Here is a 26,813-nt window from a genome sequence, read left to right as displayed (position 1 = left end):
AAATCCCAAAAAAAAATGGCTGACAAATTGTCTCTCGTGCTGGCGTTAAGGATGATCTCGTGAGGGTGTACGTCATTTACGGAGAGTGTTGCCTTCATTCACGGCCCCCCTGTTCTCTCCTTAATCCCAGTGTCTAGTCCGGACGGATGCCAAAGCTAGCGATAGGATTGGGTGGCTTAAGAAATATAAATTTGTCGATGATGCACGACATCATATGACACTCAAGCGTGAGGTTGCATAAATCTGCTCTGACGATAAAGGATTTTTGTTTTCTGCGAATTTGGGTTCAAAAGAGCTTTAAAGGTCGTCTGGGTTGGTGGCAAAAATAATTTGTTTTTCATAATATTTCCTTGTTCTAGTTTATTAGTTGTGATTTATTGATGTATATCAATAAAGTTTGTACATTCATTTAAATTTTAAAGTATGTTGGTCCATCTAAATTCAAGAATTTTTTTTTTAATTTGATCCCTCTAGTTTAATTATTTATCTTAATTTCTAGTATAGACCAAAGACCAAATTAAAAATTAATGAAAAATAAAGCATCTACAAAAATGTTTAAGAAACACTCATTTAAACAATAGTACAAAACATGCTTGCCTAACATAAGCACCTTAAAAACTAATGCTAATATCTAAATTTAGCCTGTCAACAAATGCTTTCAACCGTCAACATTTAAATGATTTTACAAATGAGTGAAAACTGTGTGCGCAAGGACATTCGAACTGCTTTGACCTGGTCCAATGAACTAACGCGTAAAATTAGTATATTTTAAACGACCAAAAAAAAAGGCAACCCCAACAACATTTCACACATATGTAACCAATAGTAGAAAGAAGAAAAAAACATTTCGCCAAATTGACTGACGAAGAAAAGCTGTCTTCAATTGGCACTTGCTTTTGCATGGATTTTCCAAACGACAATGTCAATGTCACTTGTTTGCCGTCCATTTAACACAGTACGGAATATGGCTTCTTGTGCAAAAAAAGCCGTCTCAGGTTACACTAAACGTTCTTTAAATATAAATAAGTTTTCAACAAGCGCCACCATCTTTTGGACCACAGAAAGAAACAGTTGAGAAACGAAGGTATTTTATCAGCAATTCAGCTACATTTTCGTCGATGCATCTAGAAGTGTTTTTTTAAACGTGTTAATAGCTAATAGTTACGTGAAATAAGACACTTAAACTGAACTATTACTCACTGTGCAGAGACTATTTTTAATGATACACATATTGCAGGAGTTCTGAGAGGATTTCTGGTTAATTCAGCGATCACAAGTCACTTTAACACTGCACAAATAATAAAACTCGTCTGATGCAAGCAACAGTCATCGTTGCAGTATACTCACACGCATTCAGAGTTCCATTTTACTAACACGTACAACAACACGGCTGAACGAGATATCGACTCAATCGTGTCGTCAATCACATACTGGTCACAGCTGCCGGTCAACAACAAACCTTAAATTTGGCCCAACTTCTTGACGCAAGCAGCCACCGAACTTGACTAAATATTTTCCTCAGTTCCTGCTTTCGTTTCAAGTAGATAGCTCTCCGAAGAAGAAGAATAAACTTTGTAACTTTTTTAAATAATACATAGAAACATGTGAATCGTAATGTGTAATGTCCACCACAAGGCAACTGAAAGTAAATTCCCCGTTCAAACAACACGCAATGAAGTTTGCTTCCAGTAAGTCGTGGTATCTGTCCCACTTCCACATCAATCTGTATTCGCATCCCTGTACTACCATATGGGGTAACAACATGTTACCTCGCCTTGACTCCAACACTTCGGTTCAGACATCGTTACCAAGTGCAAGATAAACATGTGCGCCAAATCACGTATGCACTTTTCCGAACGTATGAATTTTGTTTTTGGCCGGTGCTGGTGCGAGCTCACCGTAAATTCGCGAGATATTTTGGCCTATGCATGTTGAAACAATAACCACGTGCGAACAAAAGTGATAAATATGTGTAAGAAATTTAAAAATAAAAAATTGTTAAAAGGAGGAAGATTCAGTTATAGAAACTTCACTGTATTGTTTAAAAAACATGAATGAAAAAATGCTGTTTTATTACGTATTGACGTATGATTTTTACAAATTTTATTTAAGTAACGAAAATGAAATCAATCTCAGTTGGTAAAATAACAAAACATGTGATTAATTGAATACGTTACCAGAAGATAAATATTATCTTATTAATACTGATGACCAGGCATTATTACTCAGAACATTATAGTATCATCAATCATTAACAAATAGGAAGGAAATATCTACTTAAAAGTAGCTGTGCTATGTTGTATGAACTATCTTTACTTTAGAGTGTATTAGAAAATGGGGCGAACCGGTGGTGTATGTGGTGGCTGTGCTGGTCTTTACACGACAGGACACTTATCAAATCCCATCTGGTCCGAAACCTTCGTACCCATGACTGACTATCCTCCTACGGGTAAATAAAGTCAAGCCCTGAAATGGTAGGGCAAGTCTTCTCTCTTGATGTTGTAGCTCCATATGAGAAAAAGTGTTCAAATAATCAACAAATTGGCTAATGACAATTAAAAAAACATGGATAGATCCTAAATTGCTTTCTCTGCATTCACTCCAATGCACTGAAGGTCGACTGAAGAAACAAATAACTTGCAAATCAACAAACAATAAGCTGACATGGAGCTGACATAACTCCAAAATAAACAGAGCCCTTCACACAAATACCTCTTTTTTCAACGAATTTTTCACATAACGAGCGAATATACATGCAACGAAAATACCCCTTTGTAACGATCAAAATATCGCATAAGCTTTTTAAATTCTTTTATTTTTGCTGCTCGCTATCGAAGCCTAAATATTGACGAAACTTCGATATGGAAAATTGAAAAGATTGCTCTGATAAATTGGTACCACGAATTTGACATTGGCAAATATGATATATTTTAATCGATTTTTCAATTCATCTCGAACATAAACAAATTATAGATACTTTAAATGAGTGTTTCGGTGAGGAACACATTATTGCCCTTTTTATATAAATTAAACGAAAAACATTTTCCATATAACATAATTACCGAATAACATAATAGTAGAAATTAATCTAGTTATAAGAGGTTTTACTGTATATCATTTTTACAAATGTCTTCAAAAAGTATAGAACCAATTTCAACTGAACACAAAGTCGACTATAGTAAGGCAAACTAGTAGGTATATCTCCGCTAGTTCCATGGACTTTTTTCAATAGACTTGCGACTGCCCTTTTCGTGTATTGTTTCTGGGTTTTCTTTTTCTCACAGCATATTTTCCATCTTTGCTAAGCATAGAGCATGTTCTCAATAAAACGTCGCCGGAAGCAATCGAGCCAGACAGAATGGAACCATCCATGAATAAATCTGATGCTAGAAAGCATGAAGAAGATTTAAAAAAGAAGCCGATATAATACAGAGATATTCATTATTTCTTTTCATCCGGTCTTGCGAGTCTCTTTTCTAAGCGAAAAAGTGTTAACAAACAGTACATCTTTAAGCTTGTGACAAACTTAACTCTCGAACACCGTTTGTATACAGGGTTTTTCTATTCAGTTTAGATTAGCCGCATACTTTTTCCTACAAGCAGCAGCAGATTTTTAGCAAGCAGCATGTTTGTTTGCCTACCCGCGCAGGAAAAAGTGTGCGGCTAGTCTAAACTGAATAGAAAAATGCATGTAAATGTACGATATGAAAGGTAAAAACTAATACCAACGCCATACAATGAATCTGTAGCGGAAACCCCTTCTCGAGCAAAGAATTGCACAAGCGGCACACGAATGGAATCAGCTCTTAACCGACCTGTCATATGATTAATTGATAACAAAGCTGAAAGAAGCTTAATCACTTCCACCGTTTGGTAAACCGAGGCATAAGCTAAAGGCTTCTACTTTCTTAGATCACGAGACAAGCCTCTCTTCGTTCGGTTTTTATCAGTCTTCGTGACGTCAAAATGCACGCTCTCAAAGTTGAAGGACGTTACCAACGCTTCCGATAAGAGTATAGGGCAAGTGAGAGCACTCTGTTGAAACCTTTTCTACCAGAAAACCCTTTGTAAATAGAAAAAAGTTCCCTCTGGCAAGCCTTATAATTTGCTGAATAAATCTAGAGAACAACTCTACAAGGGTTCGCCAACAAATCGAATAAAGCTTCTTCAGCTCTCCAAGGTGTTATTGGCTTCTCCAAAGACTAGTGTCTAATTCTGCTACCCACTCGAAGATAGCCGGTGGGATAACACTGCACCACGGATCGAAGAATGTGCGCCCGCGTGTTGATACACATGTTATTATTAGAACTTTTCCCAAATCGTTCCTTATGTGTTGCAACTCAGTGGGAGAGTCGCACTGTGAGGTGTCGCGGTGAATCATGTTTTCCGAGGATCTATTCCCGGAGTGTAGGGTGCCAGCGGATTGCATCGGATGGAATAAAAAAACAAATAAAAGGAATGTTTCCGTTGTGTGAAGTGATTGTTATAATACAATTTTTACTCTAAATTAGTCCAGCAAAAAAATCAACTCCTTCATGCATTAACGAGTTGTATGAACATTCTTGAAACCGGGACATATCACAAGTAGAAATTTGTGTAGGTTGCTGAAACATTAAACCAAAACGCTTCGACGACTCTCATCTTGTTGCGGAGTTTATTTTAGTAAATATACCTTCACTCGGTTCTGGTGTTGACTGTCAACTTTACGACTACATCTTCTCTGGGGCATGCAGTTTCAAGTGTTGCTTATACTTGTTACATGTTGTCTTCCTGCCTGCATAGATGCATCGATGCATGTTGCATACGCGATGAATGATAATTTAGCATGACAGGAAACAGCAGTCCAGCTAAAGTATGGATAGTATATCCCTTCTTTCCCCAATGAAAGAAAAATATAAATAAATCATGCCACATTTCCAACAGCTTGTTTCTTATACTTTTAATCTTAAACTTCCCGATTAGTTAGTAGCAGACCGAAAATACGATATATTAAAATGGAAATATGCCTATTAAAAAATATAGTTTATGACGCATAAAATCGCCCTTAATTTACTCATCAAATGTCCGCTGCTGTGTTACCACAACGCGACGTTGAAAGTGAAAAGGTTATCATATGTTATATGAGGAGAATGCTTGCTTCGTACATGGAAAACTAACACCATACAACCGGAAGCTTACGGTAGAGCAATACAGTAACATTTCCACATGGTAGCCCAACGGCAACGGTCACAAAACCGAGGTAGATGAACGCCCTAATTAAGTGGCGAACGAGGAAAATTGAAACCAAAAGAGCGGATCAGTTTCCATCTTTTCACTAACAATTTGTAACCGGCAACATGTTGTTGCATTGTAAACTCTTTTGTTAAACCCGTGAAAGTACAACAAGCTGCATCAGGCTGAATGGGATGTATTTGTTGAAGTGATGATGATCGTAACTTTAGACGGATTTGCTTTGTGTTTCAATGTGCGTTGTAAGATGAAACAATTTATCGATTCCGTACATAAATCTTTCTGTCGAGAAGCGAATGGATTAATGCTGCTTTCTTGCGCATGACTACCATTGGAAATCATTTTGTCTATTAAGCAAAAAAGATAAATATACTTTTTTATGGAGCAAGGGGTTAGTGAACTCTATAAGTTATAAAATATTGTTATTTTAGTTTAAAAATTCCTCAAGACAGCAGCTGATCGAACTGCAACGCTGTGCTTGGAGGAGATCTCAAAACTTCAAAGGTTATTATCCCAAAACCATATTTTCAAAGTTAGTGGACACCTTCACTTAAAAATAATTTAAAATTATTAAGCCCAATCGAAATATGGTTAACATTATTGGATTTTACATAAATGTTTCTGTCATCGTACCAAGCCGTCAACGTCTCTTTCAACTAATGGCTCTTCGGTGCAAGCTTTTATTTTGTTTCTGGCGTCCGAAAACCTGAGCTTTTTTCTAAACGTCGTAAATTTTTATTTTTCAACCCAATCAAAAAATCCTACAGTAGGATGGTTATTAATTTGTTGGTGATTAAGGGAAAAATATCCATTTTGTTTTAGTTCCAACGGTGCGGGTTCCATGATGTCCGCTAATCAGTAAACCTGATGCAGAGACTGAAAGAGTTGCTCAATAGTGTTGGGTGAATCTGAGTCAGATTCATGAATCTATGAACTAAATAAATTACTCTGAATCTTTATTCTGAAGATTCATGAATTCTCATTGAATTATGATTCCTTAGAGTTTCGGGACATTCCGATGATTTATGCTATTGCCCTTCCACCATCCCCCAACCCCACCTCCCGATTAACCCTTTTAATTTAAGTATGTAAGAAGCGAATCATTCAGAATTTAAGAATCTTTGAGGATTCATTTGAAGTTATGAAAATTGTTAATATTTTGAGGGTCGGTTCATGATTTGAATGGAACTCTTTTCAAAAGACTCAATAAGCACAACACTATTGCTCAATGAAAGCTAAAACAATATATTGATAGCCGGCAAGCGACATAAAACAAAACTTATTTTATTTATTTATATTTAATTGCTACGACATTTACACGAAAAATAAACATATAAAAAACTGTTTTGACCAAAATTTTGAAATTTAAAATAATTAACTTAAAAAAAACCCGAAAAGCACCTTTTCATGTCGCGAGAGTGTACTACCCTCTTATTTAAAGTTCTTTGACAAATAACTTGTCTCCATAAAATATTTTTTGGCACAAATAATTTGAAGGATGATAGTACCTAATACCGTGAAGATTATTCTTACAAATGATACAAGAAAATGTATTTTACGCGATATCGATACGGAAATCGATGATGAATCAATTTTTTGCGCTATAATTGCGACGCATCGGTGCTTAATTGCAGGCGCAAAAACCTTTGAACGATTTTACCTTTTTTTTGCAGCAGTCAGTTATCAGTTCCCACATGCTAACATCCACAGCGTACGGTTCGCTGTAAAGCACCATTAAAACCGTACGATAACATCAAACTTCAACGCTTAGTGATAAAGTCTTCGCTAGACATCTCCATGTTATCTTGTTACCCCGAAACGTGCGTACCGATGATACGCCGGTAAAGGGGGATGGGAGGGAGATTAACGCCTAAAGTACTTACCCTTTGCTGATGAAATGATGTGCGCCGGTTGTAGGTGTGCGATGATTGTACGGCCGATGATTGTGCAGCAGTAGTTAAAGCCCAGCCAGTGGTAAATTATTCCGGCCGGCTGATTTGTGCATCTTTTTTTGTTTGTTTCGGTTTTATTGGCTCACTTTTGTGCGCTTCGTTTCGTTTCTAAAATGGAAAGGAAAGCAAAAATCAGAAAAAAATGCACTTAACGATATAAAATGAAATTCAAAATAAGACAAGATAAAAGTAATTATAAAAGAAATTGTACCATAAGTTACAAAAAAGCATTTAGATAAAAGGAAGATATGGCCAAACGGAAAACAGCCCTTTGAAGGAAAAAGTTCACACAACTCATGCACTCATTTTATCGAGCGTAATTGTTTCCACTTTGCCGGTCGATAAAATTATGCAATTTGATACGCAAAGTCGGTCACCCATGGGATGGAAAGCAAACCCCTACAGATGCACTTGCACCTGAGCCAGACCGGGGTAGGCGTTCTGCATCAACAGCCAACAGCTCCGTCCGTTACCTTGTGTGGAGACCCACAAAAAAGTAAAAAAAACAGTTCGCACGCTTCCCGGTTTGGTATTCGTGTGTTTCTGGTTCTTTCGTCGGCTTTAGCTCCATTTGGCACTTCGTTTAGTTTCATATTTCGTGATGTTTTTCATGAATTAAACAAAGCATCGTCGTCTCCATCGCAAAAAAAAAACGCAGACACTTGATTACTTCGTTTGCTACTGTTTGGAGTACTTCGCACCATGCCACGGTACCGAAAGAGGAGAACGCACAGCACGCTCAAGGTTAGGGTCATCAGCGGAAGCTTCGAAACTGAGAAAATGACCAGCAAATGCCTCGTTTTGGGGGTTGTATAAATGAAAACGGCAACATGTACACAAGCAATTCGTCGCCGGACGTCATCCAAGTAGACCGAAAAAGTCTACGATGCTGTAGCTGTCATTTCATCGTTGTTACTAAAATGACAGAAAAGGAATTGTGTACTAAGTTTTGTGTCCTTCAGTTAAATCTTCATATCGATGAAATCATCTCACACATACACCATGAGGAGAGCACACGATCGTGCGTGAACTGTACACACGTTTGTTTGTACTTCGAAGATCGACTAGCACAGCTATGCACACAGAAAGGGGGATGACATAATCGACTGCTTCGACCAAAAAAAAAACAACCCTCAATAACACCCCTAACTTCATCGATAGTTTTCACCCGTAAATTAAGTTTTTCGCCACAAAATACGTAATATCGAGTAGATTTACCTTATTTCATGCAATTGTGGTGCAGTAGGCTCAAGGGTAGATTGGCTTTTGATTATTATTTCTTTCCTTGGTACAGACAGATGACGAAAGATGAAAACACACACACGTTCTCGGACTCTCTCTCTCTCTCTCTCTTTCTCTCTCACACGTGCGCACACAGTTGATGCGGGAGCAGGGATATATGCATTATCCTTTAAATGCAGGGATTTTCTTCTTTTAAAGCACGATTTTCCCACGCTTCCTCACCTCACTTGATCACTACACAATCACATACACACATACATTCACGTATTTGCGTAAAACATCAATCAACAGAAAGGTAGAAGACGGGAAAGGTGCGGTCAATTTTGCTTACATTTTCTTTCCCCAAAAAAGAAAAACCAAGCAAGCACAGAGACTCCTTTTTTCGGTGCACGTTTCTGACGTCGATTCGTTCCACCACCTGATTCCGGTGGTGGCAGTGGGCCCCTTCACTTTTTTCGGTGTTTTTTCCCCCCTGCTGTTTTGGGGAGGTTTTTCTACCCGTTTCGCCGGGGGGAGGAGGTTCCGTCGTTTTCGTGAAGAAAATTTTCACCACTGTGAGAGCATTTATGACCAATTTTTACGGCACACACACGCACACAAGCGGCCAGAGAGCACACGTTACTCGTACACTTTGTTTTGCTTTTCTTCTTACTTTTGGGTACGATTTTTCACTACACGGTTCACGAACAACTGCACAGACGTCTTGGGGGATCGATTATTTACAATTCACAGCGGCTCGTGAATACTGGTACAAGCCAAAAATTTAACAATAAATGAAATCCAAACACTTTCTCGAAACTGCCAACACTTTACCGATTGATGATGACGATGGCTCGTACGTATAACACCCGTTTTAATTACACTAAAAACGATGAAACAACAATAAACTTTTCAACCAAATTCGTCACTGTGCAACGAATCACTTATGCACAAACAAACAACATGCATAGAAAAGAACGAATTTGTGGCCTTTCTGGCCTAACTTTCTCACACACGGTTATTTATCGTTGACGACGTCGTTAGTGTCGAGGCCACCGAATCACTCACGTAATTTACGCGCACACACATCGAATAACGAATATGACTAATGCAAACTTTCGCACCATAAACTACGATAATTTTCACTAGCGTTCTTGCGTGCGTTTGCTTCTGTTGCTACACGCGTATCATGACAACAAGATTCTGATCAAGGAAGCTGGGCATGAATTTATCAGCACCCATCGCTACTGACGCCGAACGTTCCAAAATTATCCGTGCGATAACATGGTACGGGTACGTTGGTTGGATATTTTCTTTCTATTTCTGCGTTCCTGCGTTCTTTTCGGATAACTTTTATCTTGCTACGACCACACACGGTTCTTTGGAAAGTAGTATTTTCTCTCACTTTTTGGGAAATCAAGAAACATCGTGCACACTAGAGGAGATCATTGCATGTTATCTTTTTTGTATGGACAAGAGAAAAAAAATTAATATGACAATTTTGACGTTCTAGCTGACGTTTGCTGTCAAATTTCAGTGACAGCACTGAAATCGTACGTTTGGCCGCGGCTGAATGATTGCTTAAGATAAGCTTACACGTAGCACGAGAATTTTTACGAAAATTTGAATAAAATATATAGTGTAATACGGATGTATTACGGAAGATTTAACTTTTCGGAAGGAGGCTTTGGTAGCCTAATAACAAAGACGGAAGGTATAACGGAAGAACGGAAGACAGAACGGAAGAACGGAAGAACGGAAGAACGGAAGATGTTGCTTGTACAACGATCCAATAACGAATATCTTTATTCAGCATGACAGTTGCGCAGCACACTGTCATGTCCAAGGGTCATAATTCACTCTGACATTTCGAAAGCTCTTCACAATGATACCGGTTGCGGACCTGACACTACAGTATATTACAGCTCGGCTATCCTGACTTAGGATTGACCTCAATTCTACTTAATTGCACACCTAATCATATTTATGTATTAGTGGCCCACTTCCTAAGCTTATCAACTTCTAGAACGCCATCATAGGCCATTTGTGTATGTTGACATCCCTCAACATCTCTAACGACATAGCGGTCATGAGGAAGAATTTTGTGAATTATATAAGGGCCACGAAACCTACAGTTAAGCTTTTTGTTGACACCGCTTGTGTCTGTATATTTGATAGCTACTAGATCTCCTACGTTGAATTTAGGAGCTGGCTTGTTCCTATCGGCTAAGTATTGCTCATTTCGATTTTGCGATATTTCGATATTTTCCTGTGCTTCGGAACGGAGACGATTAAGGTCTCGACTAACGTCTTCTGTTTTGGACTCAAGATTAACGCGTTCGACCTGACCATTCGCTTGGGGAGAGGCTGTAGCATTAAGTACATGGGAGATATTGTGAGACTCTTGCAAGACGCATCCATTAACAGGACCGACTTCGAGTTTTCGTTTTAAAGAGTCAATGGAAGGATCTCTTGATTGAGCTACCTGAAGTTGAAAGTCGAGGTCTAATTCACTAATTGCACCTACTGCTTCAGTTCGGCTTAATGCATCCACGTGAGCCATAGAAGTCTGATGAGTGAGATTGATCTTCATTTTATGGTTTACTAACTGAGTGCATTGAATAGAATCGTCGAGATAATTTTCCTTAATGATTGATGGGACAAAAGCGGATTGCTTTGAAGATAATGTGGGGCCAACATCAGGCTCAATTTCCGATTCGTAAATGTCAATAGCAGAAATTTCGTTGGTTGCCACATCTAGTGAATCCTGGTTCTGGGTTTCAATTCCCCCCCGAGGGGGTTGCATAAGAGAGACGTAATTCTTAGAGTAGGTAAGACGGACGTTAAACGAAGGGAGTATATCTTTACCTATAATTATTGGCCAAGCCATAGAGTTCTCGGGTAATATAATAAATGAATGATTGAGGATCACCTCCTTGAATTTTATACGGCACGTTACTTGACCACGAGTATAAAGTCGGGAGTTCCCTAGGCCACGAAATTGAGAAGGGGCTAACTTAGACAGGAGTCCAACTGGCACTATGGATTCATTTATAAAACTTACAGAACTGCCTGTATCAAATAGAGATTGTATTCCTTTTATTACCACAACCGGTTTTCCTAACTTGAGAAAAGAAACACTCACCTCTTGTAATTCATCTAATGCCAGAGTTTCATTATCATCACCCGCAATACGAGCAATTGGATCCGGATGAGCAGCAGCATTCGCGACCTTCTTTGGGCAATTTTTGTAGTTATGCCCCATCTGGAAACACGTGAAGCATGCCCCCGGTGGTCGGTTGGGGCGAGAACAGGCACTCTTAAGATGTCCAAACTCCGAGCAGTTGTAACATCGAATGATGTTCTGCGTTGCTCCTCGATTGGTCGAAACAGGAACTTTCTCCGGAATTGAAGATGATGTCGTCGTCGGCTTGGGGACTCTTCTGGACCGAATGGTCTCGAATTTCTTAAGCATAGGCTTCAGATCTTCCACGTTGTTTGCCATGAATCGCATCCCAGCAGTAAGAGATGGGCTATCCAGACCATCAAGGATAATGTTGATCAATTCAGGTTCCGGGATGGGGGCTCGGCTGGCAATACGTTGCATATCCAACACATAACGTAAGGCGGTCTCCTTTGGTGAGAGACGACGGGATCGTAATTGTCGAAGAACGGCTTCAACCGTGGGCGGCACACTCAAGGTTGAGATGAGTTCTTCCTTTAACTGTTCCAGCGTAAGGGCACGAGATGACTGGGCAACGATAGCCGCAGATCCTTTAAGCAGCCGACGAGCATGAACGAATTTATCAGCATCCTTCACACGATGTAGTGAGAAAGTATAATCGAGGTCATCCAACCATTGGATGATACATCTGTCGTCGTCTCCCGTGAAGGGTTCGATTGTTTTATCGAGCTTTAAGTCAGCAATCGGTGGTGAAGCACATTCAGACTGGTGTTCCAAAGCCTGAATCTTACGGCGCAAATCCACTAACTCCAATTGTTGCTGCAATCTGCGAATTTCGTCATCGTAAGTAGCCTGGGTGCATTTGTTAGTCGGGTTACATTCTTTGGCCGCACTATCAACACGCTCCGCTTCGGTAGCGTCCAACATGGCAGCACCGCTTGAAGCGTCCAAAATGGCGACATCACGCTTCGCGAGTATGGCACTCGAGGCGTCCAAAATGGCGGCATCGCGCTTCGCAAGTATGGCACTCGAGGCGTCCAAAATGGCGGACAGGCACGTGGTAGGGGCATCGGTCAAAGGCGCTTCGGAAGCTGGTTCCTCGTCTGGTATCGGTGTGGCGTCAATTCCCATAATTTCAGCAAACAATCTCCGGATCTGGGCAACGGTAGCGGAAGGGGGAACCGCAATCCCCGCATCCGACAGAACGCCCAACATTTCATCACGGCTGTGCATGATCTAAACCAAGATGACACGACGGCAGCACGGGGCGAATCCCACTTCTGAGATGTAATACGGATGTATTACGGAAGATTTAACTTTTCGGAAGGAGGCTTTGGTAGCCTAATAACAAAGACGGAAGGTATAACGGAAGAACGGAAGACAGAACGGAAGAACGGAAGAACGGAAGAACGGAAGATGTTGCTTGTACAACGATCCAATAACGAATATCTTTATTCAGCATGACAGTTGCGCAGCACACTGTCATGTCCAAGGGTCATAATTCACTCTGACATTTCGAAAGCTCTTCACAATGATACCGGTTGCGGACCTGACACTACAGTATATTACAATAGATAAATTTAAATTACAAATATACACAACTTATCTTGCAAGGAATATAAAAATGAGCAGTTTTAATCTATATTTAACATGATTCATCACCTCAATAAAAGTTTTGCTCGCATTTGTTCGTTAAAAATTACTATACTTCTTTTTCTAGTATTTTTAAAACTATTTTTTGAAGGTATTCTAGATATGAAAGCAGCAAAATTATTTAATAATGATGCGACATTATTCTTTTTTAAGCAGTTAGAAAGTTAATTAGAGGCTAGTGCACATTCTTAGTCATCTTCACCGAAGGTTCCACCGAAGACAGCTGATCTTGAACTAACAAGCAATGAAATTCTGTTTTTTTGATAAGCGCTTCTTGATAAGTTTCATATTCTCATCATAAAAGTATATGACCACAGAATTTCTTTCAAAACTTTACGCTTTCTTAAAGAAGTAGCTCGCAAAGGTGAAGCTGTATTTTTAACTTTTGATTTTAACGTCTGTTGGGTCCATTTATGAGGCATTCCATTATATTAAAGTATTTGGTTTACTGAATAATCCTAAAAAATTAGAGATTGAAGTCAACCAAGTCAATTATTATTCATTTAATAAAATATTTCGTAAAAATTACAACATTTATAATTTCAAATTGTTTGACGTTATCCAATTGCGGGCCCTTTCTATTCTTTAGCCGCTTTGCATACCACGTCTTGCTTGCAGCTGCAGCATGCAAGTTTAAATTAGTGAGTACACAAACCATAAGCGTTACGTTTCTAGCCGGCGTTAGCCAAAGTTTCAAAAACCGCCACTAAATACTTTATGGCGCTGCAGTGCCCATTACGTTTCTCAATTTCATCACTATCTTTTAATTGCAACAAAATAACGAAAGAAAAACCAAAATTGCAAACTTTATTAATAGAAAAGATGCTATTTTTACTTTATATTCCAAATATGACAAATATAAGCATAGAGTAGCATATTTAAGCATGATTCAACGGTTTCTTTATCTTCAACACAGACATATCAGTACGAAGGCAGACAAGATTTTTAATGTTTCTATTACTAGAAGATATTACTTGATTTTGAAAAACAAATGTTAATGATATTATATGCTCTTGAATGATCTCATCTCGCTTACCAAAAACCTTATCGAAACTCACCTTTAACCAAGGGTGAAACGTTCCCATAACAGACGGTTTTTCAGCTCGTACACTTTAAGGACACCGTTATCTCCCCTCGCTCAACAATAGTTTCGGAATGGGCATGGCATTCCACCATCGAATGCTTCCATCCGATGGTATGCGTTCCGTCAAATACTGGGAGGGATCGTCGAGATGACGGAACTCGAGAAGTGATACGCAGTGTGAATTGTGACACACCGATGAGCCGTTAGCAAAACTTATTTGCAATAAATTTGCCATGGCTCATAAAAAGAATGTTTCTGGAGAGAATGGTGCAGGTGGCGCGGATGTGCTTGCGGTTCGCTTTGAAAGGGTGACGGAAGTATGACGATTTGAGCGAGTCTAGATTCGTAATAGATGCCTTTGCCTTTCACAAACTCCTCTATTTACTGTTCATCAAAGGATGATGGCAATCATCGGTGGTAAAAATGTGTGTGCAAGTGTTTTGTTTAAAAAAAAAAGAAACATTAACCAAGAAGTTTTGGGTTTGATACAAAAATAGATAATTTGGTTTCACAAATATTCTTATTGCTTTAGAATATATTCTTCATTTCATTATTACAAATTCTGTAACAATTAAAATGTGAATCAAGTAACGATGATTATATAGTCACCGTGCTCAACACAAGATGGCGCTACTGAATCCGACCCAATGCGACACAAGAGATTTGAACAGTGTAATTAAGGAAACGTTATTCCATACAGAACTACATGTACTAAACGTATTTTAATTATTGTAATGAAAGTGAGAAAGATAAGGTTAATAAAAGAGGATTAAATGAATCATTTATTGTTCAGAGGAAAAATTAATGATGGGTTAAATAAAATGTTTCCCACTTAAAATCATCCATTCATCGAAAACAATCGTAGTTTATTAAACATAAAATTTCCTTCATTTGCGCCGTTAAAAAAAATTTCTTTTCACAATAGATGAATTTCTACAAACAAATTTCTCAATTATCATAAAATAATTAGATGAATAAGTTCTAAAATGAATATTTGATTTCATCTTTCATTGACGCGTTAGGTGAGCTTATCAAATATTCTATTTTTTTCATTATTTTTAAATTCGTTTAACGAAGAAATTAACCAGTTTTGAGTAACATACATACTTTTTGTATAAAACGTTAATTTAGTGTGCTTAGTTTGGGTAACAGATTTTTTTTACACAAAATTAATTTTAGTTACCAACAATGTGGGTAATGTAATTTACAAACAGCTTTAAAACTATATTCTTAGATGATATTAGGACTTAATGAAAAAATAAGAAAGAAATAAAATAAAATTAAAAAAATCTTTTACGAAAGGAAAAACGGATTAGAAATAAGAAATATTTGTTTTTGTTATGAAATTGTCATTGAAGTACAAAAAATTAGTAAAACTTCTGATTAATATTTTTAGCGATGCATTCTTAAAAAGGACTTTTACCTAATAAACTTATAACAGAGCATCTAACTAACCTTTCACCTCATGTTGCGGACATGAAATGTGTCCTTCTCGCTAAAGTTTCGTTTACGAAAACCAGAGATGCTTCGCGCTTAATTACTCCACGCAAAAGCGCACACTTAATAACCGACCCCCAAACTGGGTACGTAGAACGGCAGCGCAAAACCCCCAGTTACGCACTGTTACGCGTGTGTTCGATGTAGCGTAGAAAAATATAGATATTTGAGCGAGAAAAAAAAACATTCAACCCGTTCAGTTAACTTACTGCCTGGTGCTGCTGCTGCTTCGTAGTTAGTACCGGGGTCGATACTAAATTTCCTTCCAAACCCGGTCAATCGAAAACTTTCGTCAAAATGTCTGTTTAGTGATGCTGCGCAACCCAACACAACGGTTGTACACGGTTCGTCACGCCCGGAACCAAACCCGAAAACCCGTATTGGTGAAACCATGTTTTTGGTTGGACAATTTCACGCCGGAGACATTGAATTGAAACGGAAAAGAATCCACAATCGCCCGCAAGGGCACACGACCGAAAGGAAAAGGTCGCCGAAAAGGTAACAGGGAAATGGGAACCATCTTTACGGCAAACCATCATCCACAACCCCCTGGACGTGGGTGGAGGGGGGATCATGTTTTTTGGAGGGGGAGGAATGGGGGATAAATAACAAAAAAGAAAGAAAAACACCGGGGCCACTGGGTAAAGGAACTAGAAATAAACAATGGCAAACGGGAGCAAAACAAATGAAATCGAGCGAAAGGTGATTTTGGTTTTCTTTTTGTTGAGCTGCTGCATCACGATGGCGGCCTCCCTTTTCTTGTTTTAGCGGCATTTTTGTTGCCCCACGTGTGTGTGTGTGTGCAAGGACGTTTCGAAGATGCGAATGGCGAGTGGAAAAATGAACCCAAAATATTTTCTCGAAGAACCAAAAACAAAAAACCGAAACAAAATTCACCATCAAACCGATCGCAAAACCAAACCAAAAAAAAGGAAAGGAAAGAAGCAAACGAATGAAAGCGCCTGATGGACGCCTGATGGGTTAGAAAACAGAGACAGCCGCCATCTTTTCATCCGAGGTTTGGTTTTGGGGTGGTGGCCATAAGGTGGGTGGGTGGATGGGTGGTGGTTTCCGTTTCGCTGAATACACGCCGATGATAAGAGTGGCAGCAGCAGCAGCAAAGGTAAAGCAAATGGGGAAGGAACTGGATGAAAAGGGGAGGGAAGAGGAAGACCAGGGCGGCAGAAGAAAGTTATGAGTAGGGAAAACGAAACGGCAGCTTGTATTAGTCCTCGTACTCGTCTTCGTCGTTGCACGTTGCCATCATCCTGTTTTGTCCTCTGATGGTTCGTGGTGGTGAATCGGGTGGCTGGTGATATTGTAAGCGGACATAAATTTCGAATATAAATTAGACGGAAAAAAGGCATAAACCCGGAGGGACTGAGATGGAAATGATGTCTAATGCGAAGGGAAAACTCGAACTGCTGCTGTTGCTGCTGCTGCTTCGATGATTTCGGCCTCCGGTGGGGGGAATGTCCGGGGTGGGGAAGGCATGAACGTGCGGGCGGCACGAGATTGACGAGGGTCGAGAAGACTGAGCGCTTGAGCACACGGGGCGACGTCTTCGATGATGTTCGGACTCATCCGAAAGGAAGATTGTGGGCATCTGTCTCGTTCCCGCTTCGCCTAATGATCGGTGGAATTTTGCACGGCAAGTGGTAATGGGACTGTGTGTGTGTGTGTGTGTGGAAGGAGGCCGAAGGTGAGGGTGGATCATAATTGTTGAATAATAACATGAGGGTCTTAAATTTCAACCATGCGTCTCCATCGCTGCTCCGCTTTACCACAGCACAGGCAGAAGAAAAACCAGGCTTCAAAAAGCGGATGTAACCACGCGTTGGGACCAATTTACACTGGAGGGGGGACGGTTTTTTCCCCCATAATTCCTTCCCTCCCTCCCCCGTTTGTCTCACGTATATTATCGGATGTGCACGTAGTTTGGATGTAGGTACAGTTAAACGATAAGATGAAACAGATAAGAAACAGATAAGGTTATAAAAAAAACAAATATCTTGTACAGGACGCTACATAAATATACGGCTTTTTTCATTTTGATGAAAATAATGAAGAATTAATATGAATAATGTTCTACGAAGTTTGAAACAAATACAACTCGTAGTAATTTTTTGTGTATTTTTGATACAGTCTTTTACATTTTGTCCAGTTATAAATTTCTCCAGCAACTATTTGACAATTAATCAAGACTTTGAAGTTTCTTAGTATCTAGTTTATTATAATACAATGTCGAATCGAAATGTACAATCGAAAGAGAAATCGAATCGAATGACCAGATCTTCACCATATGGTAGATCCTGAAGAAGATGGCAGACGGGTAGCTGTATTACATCTTCTACCTTTTTTGGAACCTCTTTAAAGTTTATCCGGCTTGCAAGAATGACCGACGTCACTTCACAGATGATTTTGAATGGAATGCTCTTAGGACCCTTTGTTATCACCAAAGATCTGTGCCTTGGAGATCTTCAACCTCTAGAGAGAACCTTCCGAGACTCAGGAGTGTCAACTTAGTGGATGATGTTGTATATGTCCATCCATATCTTGACACACAATGATGGCTTAAACATCATTGGTTTACGGCATTCTTAAGTGGTTCAAATTTTCCAGAGGATCGAAAAGGAGGATCAATCTGCTTGGGTTGGACAATAGCGAAAGAAAAAAGAAAATGGGGGAATCATCAGCGATCTTACATTTAAATATTCCACTTAAACATGCGACTATCCGGAAGGATGATGTAAAACTAGTTGATCGTACCTTTGAAGTTTGTCCAAAATTTCGAATATCTTGGGTCATAAAACAATAACATAAATATTGAGATAAGGGGCTAGGATGCTGGCTGCCTGAAGCACATGCTATGGTTCAAGGAATCCTTCTTCTCAAAGGTCAATGCTTGAACAGCATCCACTACGCACATACATATAGATACGGGGGCTGCCCGGTGGTGCATGTGATAAACGGCGCCCGGTCCACACGGCAGGACCGGGTTCAAATCCCATCCGGACCGTTCCCTCGTAGCAAGGACTTGACTGTCCGGCTACGTGGTAAAAATAAGTCTAGTAAGCCAGAAATGGCCCTGGCGTGACCTGTAAGGTCGTAAAAGCCAAGAAGAGAGAGATACCTAGATACCTAGACTAAAACTGAGAAAATTCTCTTTGCCGGGTTTGAGAGTAAAATTCTTAGAAGGAATTATGACCCATAGTGTACGAAGAGAACATTAATAAAAGAACGAGATCCGGTAAGTTGGGTACGTCATTAGGATGACACCGGAGAACCAGTAGAGTTTGTTTAATGGCACATGAACCAAAGAGAATAGAGAAGATTTGTTGTTTTATTTTTTATCACTTTAACGTTTTATCAATCTTTCCAATAAACATAAATCAAAAATGTTAAGTGATCGTATAGTTAGTTATGTTACGTACAGTACTATGGAGCATTTTTGTCGTAATCAATTTTCTAAGGTAAATATAAAAATTAAAAAAAGGAAAGTAATTATTATTTTTAGTTGAAAAATATATCTACATTTTAAGCATCCCAATTTGGGTAAACCCGAATTGAAGTGGGGTGAGGATGAGTAAAACTTTTCCCGCCCAATCCTTTACCGACGTCCATTAATCTTTCCGCAAGGTCTCAGCATCAACTTCAATATTCGTTTCGATACATCTGACACCGCCAGCTGACTGCCGGCGGTCGCTTTGCCCTCCTTTCTCTCGACTTTTTCCATGACGTCGCCTCTTCCCCTTTGGAAATGTCAGCCAGCAAAAGGAAACCGTTCTTATTTGATTAAAAGATAAGACGGTGGCTCAAAATTTACGACCTAACGCCACATGATGGCAAACCGAACGGATGGTTGGCGTTTTGCGTTTGACGCGGAATGGAAAGTTTTTCCCACAAAAAACTCCGTCGGCTTCCGTCACCGTCAGCGGTACGTTACCCGTTTTGCAGTACCTCAAGGATTTCCTCGATTCTTGCCTAGTGATAAAATATGTATTGCGAGGAAGCAAATAACCAAAAAAAAAAGTGCGAATGACTCAAACGGATTGGGATCGCGGAGAGGAGAAGGGGAAAGATGCCGCTTTTTTCCCTTCCGAACCTGGTAGTCATGGCATACAAGACATCATTTACAAAAAAAGAGAAGAAAAACGGACGATCTAACCGGCTGGTTGGCCGTGTAGATGTGTCAGCGACAATCGGTTCTTACCGGAGGTGATTTTCCCGCTGGTTGTGGAAAAAGCGGGCCGTTTTCCATCACATCCCCCCCCCCCCCCCCCCGTTACGGTGTCCCGATGTGGCCCGTACAGTGCGCCACGAGTGAGAGAGGGTTGCGAAAATTAGTTCTGCTGGCAGCGGCATGATCATTAAATGTAATTTATTTGATTTAACACCAACTCTCGGACCATTAGCCGGTAATTACCGTGGTGGGGGAATGGCGAAGGTCCCAAAAACCCCTACCGAAACCGGGGGCTTTTTGGGACCGAGTCCGGACGCGGACTGATGGGTCATAACGTCGGAAGGCTTCGGGGAGGTATAAAATTTCCCAAAAAGGTAATGGACACCCCATCTCTACCAGCGTGTTCGATTCCGATTCCGTGGGTGATGAAGCGGATGGACAATTGAAGTTGGCTGGCGCAAGTGGTTGAATTTTTTCAAAACGATAATAATTTACGCTCGAAGATTGATGCGCTCGCGTAGCTGGGGGAATTGGTCAGCAGGGAAAGGAATCAGTGGTTCCCCTAGATAAGGAGGGAACCGGCAATGGTTTGGCAATTTTCCACGACAAACGACACTACAAAGATGGTCGTTTTGTGACCTTCGATCTTGATCTATCAATTGTAAATCAATGGCCCGTTTGTTCGTCGGTGATGAAATTACGCTTCTAGCATGAATATAAAATTTAAAAAAAAACATTCTCGATAAGATAATTGCAACCTGAGCCCGTCAGCCGGAATGATGCGAGCGGGGGTCGCACTCGGTTCCCTTGTGTTACAAACGCATTAAGATTAATGCCTGAATGTGTTTCCCTGCTGTCACGGCGCACAAAAATGACAACCCCGAAACCCCTTCGCACCACGAGAAATGGACGGCATTTTGTATCGTATGCGCGATAAGGAAAAAAAGGGGTCACTGAAGGGGTGTTGCAGCAAGAGGGATAAAACATGCGCCATCGTAATTTCTTCGCCAGCAGCAGCAGCAGCATCCGATGGCGTCGGGCGTTTTGTGTTTCACCAGGGACTTGGCTGTCGTATTAATTCATCTCTTCCTTTCCTTCAACTTTCCCTCTTATCTTTCCTCCATTGATCCTTCATTGTTCTGTTGGGTTTTTTTTTAATTTTTAATATCTAGTAGAAAAGGATTTTCTTTCTTCGTGGTGAAAATTTCCCACTATGAAGAGATTGACAGGGAAGGATTGAATTCGTTGCTATGTAACGTTTACATCAAAAGCTCGATTGACAGTTTTCCCTCTTCGGAATTACAAGTAGGCCATGGAAAACGTTAGAAATTACTATTGCATCAGTTTGCTTGACGAATTTTTAGTTGGCAGCAGTGAGATCGTAGTGAAATGTCATATATATAGCGTGAAACTGGGGGAGAAAGGTATCAATCCACCTTTTCCAAGGGTTTGCATAACTTTTGTCACCGAGGAAAAAAAAGGCAAGGTACCACAAACGTTAAGGACGATGAGTAAAACTCCCCGTACACTACAAGGCAATGGCGCAATAGGTTGGCAGAGCGCTCGAGAGAATCCCGTGCAAGAGTGAGAACGAACAGAAAACATTCGTGTGCAAACGAGATACAAGCCATCTGATTCCCCAACTCCCCCTAGGCTCGCTGTCAGGGAAAACTGTGATGGAAATGGAAAGACAAGATGATGTTCGCTTTTTGTCAGCCACCATCGTACTCGGTGGTTCGGTCCCTTTTTTGACTGAGAGATGAGATGGTTTTGCCTTTTTTTTTCGAATGGAATGGGGGTTGGGGAAATATACATTTTGCCACTGCGCTTCGGTAAATTTCCCTTCCCCGGTTTTCCTTCATCCACCCTGCTAAACCACCCTTCCCGCTCCCCTCGTTCCATCATCATTTCCAAAGAGAGCTTGACTCGTTATTTGTTTTTCCGTTTCATTTTCATCTCCAAAACGCAAGACGCGCATCAAGCGCTATTTCCGTCCTGCTCGACACTATTGTTCAGTGCTATCGTGCCTTCTCTCTCTACTCGGAAGAGGAAAAAAGAAAGGGAGGGGGGAGGGGAGAGTTGAGTTGTGCGGTATGGCAAATCGAGCAAGGAAAATCCTTGCCGTGGCTGCTGGCACGGTGTTTGTTCGTCCTTGCTGGGTGGGAGTGTTTGCTTGATGGATGCAGGAATAAAGCGAAAGGAAAACGGCGCACATCGTTGCTCTGGTGAGCAAACATTCGTTTCAAACGTTGGTGGTGGCTGATTTTGCTTCCTTCTCACAGGGGGAAGGGCAACGGAACGAGAGGAGTTATTGGCGGGGTCGGGGGAGGTTGGTTGTTTTTCGATGAAGGAAGGAAGGGTGGTGGTGGTGGTGGTTTTGCAGCAAAACCGGATCACATCACATCACATCACGTCTTCGTCGTGTTCGTGATACTGGTGGATGATGGTGGTGGTGGTGGTCGCCATACCGGCGTTGCCAAGCGTCTTCGCGTGTATTCGGTCTGGTGTTTTTCCTTCTATTTGGCGCGTTCGATTCGTTGGCGAACGAAAGGTTTTCCACCCCTCCCATTCCAAGTATGTATGTATGTATATAGAGCAGGAAGACGAGCAGCTGCGGACGGTGGCGGATGCTGCTTTCTCTGACTCCGTCAACTAAGCTCCCGATAGGAAATGGAAGGAAGTGCATGAGTGTGGTGACGGTTGCGCGGTACGGGACGGGACTGAAGGATGACGGAAAGTTTATGCTCGAGAGTTTTCGCAACGCAAGAGCGCAATCGTAATGGAAGAGAGAGACGGAGCAATGGGCACGTTGGGAAAGAAAACGGGACGGCTGCCCGGATGCTATTAGATATTTTGTGAAACCGAACGAACCCTTCTTGTCGGTGCTGTGTCGGTTGAGTGATGGGTAGTTTGTGATGCGAGATGTGTAGAACGGTTGGGAAGGTTTGCTCCGGTGCCACGGGGAGGGGGCCACGATGGTACATCACTTTGGTTAGTGAGATGGTTGTTGGTTCGTTGGTATAGTAGGCGGGTGCTTATGCTTTTCTCCAGCAGCCGAACAATTTTCTTTCGGGTTTTCGTTGCAAAAAGAAGAGAAAAAAAAACGCCCGGAATGGATATTGTTTCGCTTTTGCGAAGAGAGCGCCCCATGACGAACGCCATGCAGATGGAAAATGGATGGAAAATGGTAAATGTTGATCGTTGGATGTTAGTGGATTTTTTCTCGTCTTTTTTTTTTTGGTTGTCATAAACATTCCGAGTTAATCCACGAAATGAGCCGAAGGGAAGATTTAATCGTACGTAATCGTAGTAGGTTTTTGAGTGCTGAACAATGGGTAGGAACAGGGTAAGAATATGGTGTGGTGTACCAACAAAAGGTTTTCATCAGTCGGGGTGGAAAACCTTCCTACTGCGATAAAATTGCATCACGAATATGTATGTGTATCAAATTTATTTTTCTGCTGAAATAAAAACACGTGGAAAAAATATTTCCTTCCAAGTTACTTGTGTGTTATGCTTGTCATTCAGGCATCGAATTCCTCGTTCAAGGTTTCACACAAACACTCACTCGCAGAGACGACGCTCTTATAGGTCCCTTGGCATCTTTTCGGGCAGGACAAAACCAAACACCGCTACGGGCAAAAGCGATCTGAGCGATTCATAGTTGCGCGCGAATTTCTGGAAGTCACTCGGCTCTCCCTTTGCAGATACCTCGGCAGAAACCGTACGGACGGCGTCTCCATGCCGGTGGCGCATGATAAGCATGATAGTATACGATGGGATAGCTTGGGGAAACGTGTATGGGAGGCACAGGAAGACAGGGAGGAAAGTTATGCGAACGGATCCCTGACACGTCTTAGGGATGGATACAAAAAAGCCGAATCCCAAGCGTATCCTTGGGATTTCGATAGGGGAGGGTTTTCCCCCCGCAGAAGTGGTTGCACAGGGAAAGGGGGAGGGTGGGAAAGAAGAGGGATATATTTACGATTATAACCAAAGTTTCCTTTTCTTCATTTTGATTTGATTTGAATTCGACAATAAGGCTTCAAAAAATATATTTCACGTCAAAAATGGCCTACGGGGGCCATGGGTCCGGAACGGTTTTTCCACGCGCCATGTTTTCTGTGGCGGGGGGTTTTCTTTTCATGCGCTTTTTTTTTTACTTTTGGCGGTTTTTTTTCAGCAAAAGCTTCCAATTCCGCTCCATCCACTCGACCTCTTTTCTCGGCGATCTTCTCGGTGAGATGTTTCCGGATCCGGTGCAGGTTGATGAAGATGATGACTTTTGGGTGAAAATAGCAAAATGAATCCTGGTCTCGATCCGGGGAGGGGTGGTGAGCAAAAAAGGGCCAGAAAAAAACAACAACAATTCACCATAGCAAAATGGTGTTTGCTTGAAAGGAGTAGAATAGCGGCGTGTGGCGAGTAAAAATGAAAGAAATAAAGTAGGACAAAAAAAAGGATCCCGCCTTAACGGTGATGGAGACGGAACGGAAGCCCGGGAGTAGTTCGTCCGTTTTCATCCGGGCTTTGCCGTTAATGATGATGCCCCGGCTGGGAGTTTTCGGGTTTCAGGCTGATTTCGTTACGGGTAGGAGGGCTAAGAAAATTGAACACCGCTTGCGTTCGAGCGCATAAATTCCCCTTTATTCGCACTCCCCTCCCCCCAAAAACCACCCCCACACCCCCCCGAGGAAAGGCAGGAAGAAGGCGTTGTTGTTCGTCCATGACCATGCGAAACAGGTGGTAAGGATCGCTATGTGTGTGTGTGTGTCGGCCGGAAAAGCAAAAACCGGGAAAGTGTTTTGTTCTTATTGGTTTGATCGTAAATTTTCGAACGCAAAGCTAATTTCCTTACGGTATGATTTTCATATTTATTTTTATGCCACCGTCCGTCCGATCGATTCCGCACGCTGATGTTTGCCGTTTTTTTTTTGCTTTCTACCGAAGTCCCTTTTTCCAACGGCTCTAGGCCAATCACTGGGCCACGGGGTTTTCACCCCTCGCGTACGCTTTACGGTCAGCGCTGGAATTGCATGGGAAAAGGGGGATGAAAATGATGAGGACTGAATTCGTTTTATTTTTGCGCATGAAACGGTTCCGGCCGCGTGGTTTTGTGTGTTTGTGTGCGAGCTCCGAAAAACCCCCGAAGGGTCGATGACTACTGGTTGAATGATGGCAGATTTATTCGACCGTTGATATTAGTTTGATTGGCTCTTGGTAGTTTGGCGTTTTTGGTTGTTTGTTTGTTCGGTTTCGGTTTCGCTAGGGATCGGTAAGTTCGTTTTGCGTATTTCAATGTTTTGCCGGTTGTTTGGTCTTAAGATTCCATCGTAATATAGGGATGTGTGTGTGTGTGTGTATGTGTTACTATTAATCAGCAGAAGCGTTGGGTGAACTGTTTCCGTGACTGTGATAATGGGTGGCTTGGCCAAGTAGCAATCGTATAAGAAGCAGAAGAAGAAGAAGTACTTAAGGAACGCGGTGGGAAGCCATTAGTGAGTAATGGTTATTGTCTGTGAGTAAAAGTTGTTTCTCCTGTCTCTTCTTCTTCTTCTTGTTGCCCGCCCAGCCCAACGTGGATGGGAAAAGCGAATCTAAAGGACACGGTTTTATTGACGCCCAATTGAGGGGTTGAAATTTTGAGAATGCTCAATATGTATTTCCTAATCAAGAAGATACGATCATCAAGTGCAGCCCGGCCGCCGGTTGTATCGGGCAGGTATCGGGAAGGGAATCATCAAACTTTATGTATATTGTTAGTTGTTTACTTCGAAAGTTATTGGGCTTGTGAAATTGGGAACATTTTGCATTGAGTAGAGTGACATTCTCCACGTAATGACACTAATGAGTTGCTAGTGAGTAAGTAAATGGAAACAAATAATTAAAATTCGATACAGAAAAACAGTCTCATGAATAATCAGTGAAGGGAAAATGTAAATTTATTACGTTGTTTCACGTAATAATCGTAAAAAAAATCGACAAAAAAAACAATCGTGTTTGAGGATTTTGTAGCTGATAAAAAAAAATCGCAGTGAAAAAAAGAATTCATCAGAAGTTTTATTATTCAAGAACAATTTATCTCTTCGTTTATTATGTCAATATTCATCCTCTAGCTGTAAATTCATTAATGTTAATACAAATTTGCATTTAAATAAATTGTTTGCTAACATTTTTATAACAACTAAGGTACCATGATTCTATTTAAGTATTTTTGAATAAATTTTAAGATAGTTATACATATTGCAAAAAAACATGCAATTTGCAAGGCAATATGAACACTTTCTGCAAACTATCTGTTGATAGAAAAAAGTTGTAAAAAGGGCAAATATTTTATAGAAATATTAGCATAAATAATCAAAATTAGTATTTTGCACACGCAGAAAATTGCGACCTGGCGAAAGGATTAATAACAAATCTTTAAACAATTTTTAAAAAAAAAATTCAATTTTGTATTCGTTAAAACTTTTTAAAACAACAATTTTATTAATATCTTCTGCATTTTGTAATACACTAAACAAATAATCAAAATTATAGCAGTCGTAGGATACTATAATCCTTTGCCATAAGCCATCCTTTGCAGAGACATGGACAATACCTCGACATCGATTTCACTTAAATGCTCAACGTCTGATTATTTCAAAAATTCATCACCCACCCCATGCCATCACCTTTCGAAATGTGTTTGTTTAATGGTAAAGGATCGTATTTTATACTTATTTGCCACGCCAAACCTACTAGTTTTCGATCGTGCAAACAAAAATACACACACAGAAAAAAAAGAAAACAATAACCAGCCCACCACACCAT

The 26,813-nt window shown here is 40.6% G+C and overlaps 1 protein-coding gene across 3 annotated transcripts in view; it reads right to left on the bottom strand.

The window, feature by feature from the left end:
* LOC125760592 (trafficking kinesin-binding protein milt) overlaps positions 1–9,896 on the bottom strand; it is an 85,544-nt gene extending 75,648 nt beyond the window's left edge. Inside the window, exons 1-3 of one of the 3 annotated variants that reach the window (XM_049420862.1) lie at positions 9,419–9,896; positions 8,400–9,285; positions 7,113–7,289 (exon numbers count right to left, since the gene is read on the bottom strand). Coding sequence is in view for 1 of the 3 variants with exons in the window: in XM_049420860.1 (XP_049276817.1) it covers positions 1,201–1,230 (30 nt within the window). In the remaining 2 variants the exon portion in view is untranslated. Of the gene's footprint in view, positions 1–1,200; positions 2,081–7,112; positions 7,290–8,399; positions 9,286–9,418 lie in introns of those variants that run through there. The other 2 variants (XM_049420863.1, XM_049420860.1) reach the window with 2 other exon arrangements.
* Between the last annotated feature and the right edge of the window lie 16,917 nt (positions 9,897–26,813).

Source organism: Anopheles funestus, chromosome 2RL (assembly GCF_943734845.2).
Source record: "Anopheles funestus chromosome 2RL, idAnoFuneDA-416_04, whole genome shotgun sequence".
NCBI classification, from domain to species: Eukaryota; Metazoa; Arthropoda; class Insecta; order Diptera; family Culicidae; genus Anopheles; species Anopheles funestus.
This window is presented reverse-complemented; position numbering and strand designations above follow the sequence as displayed.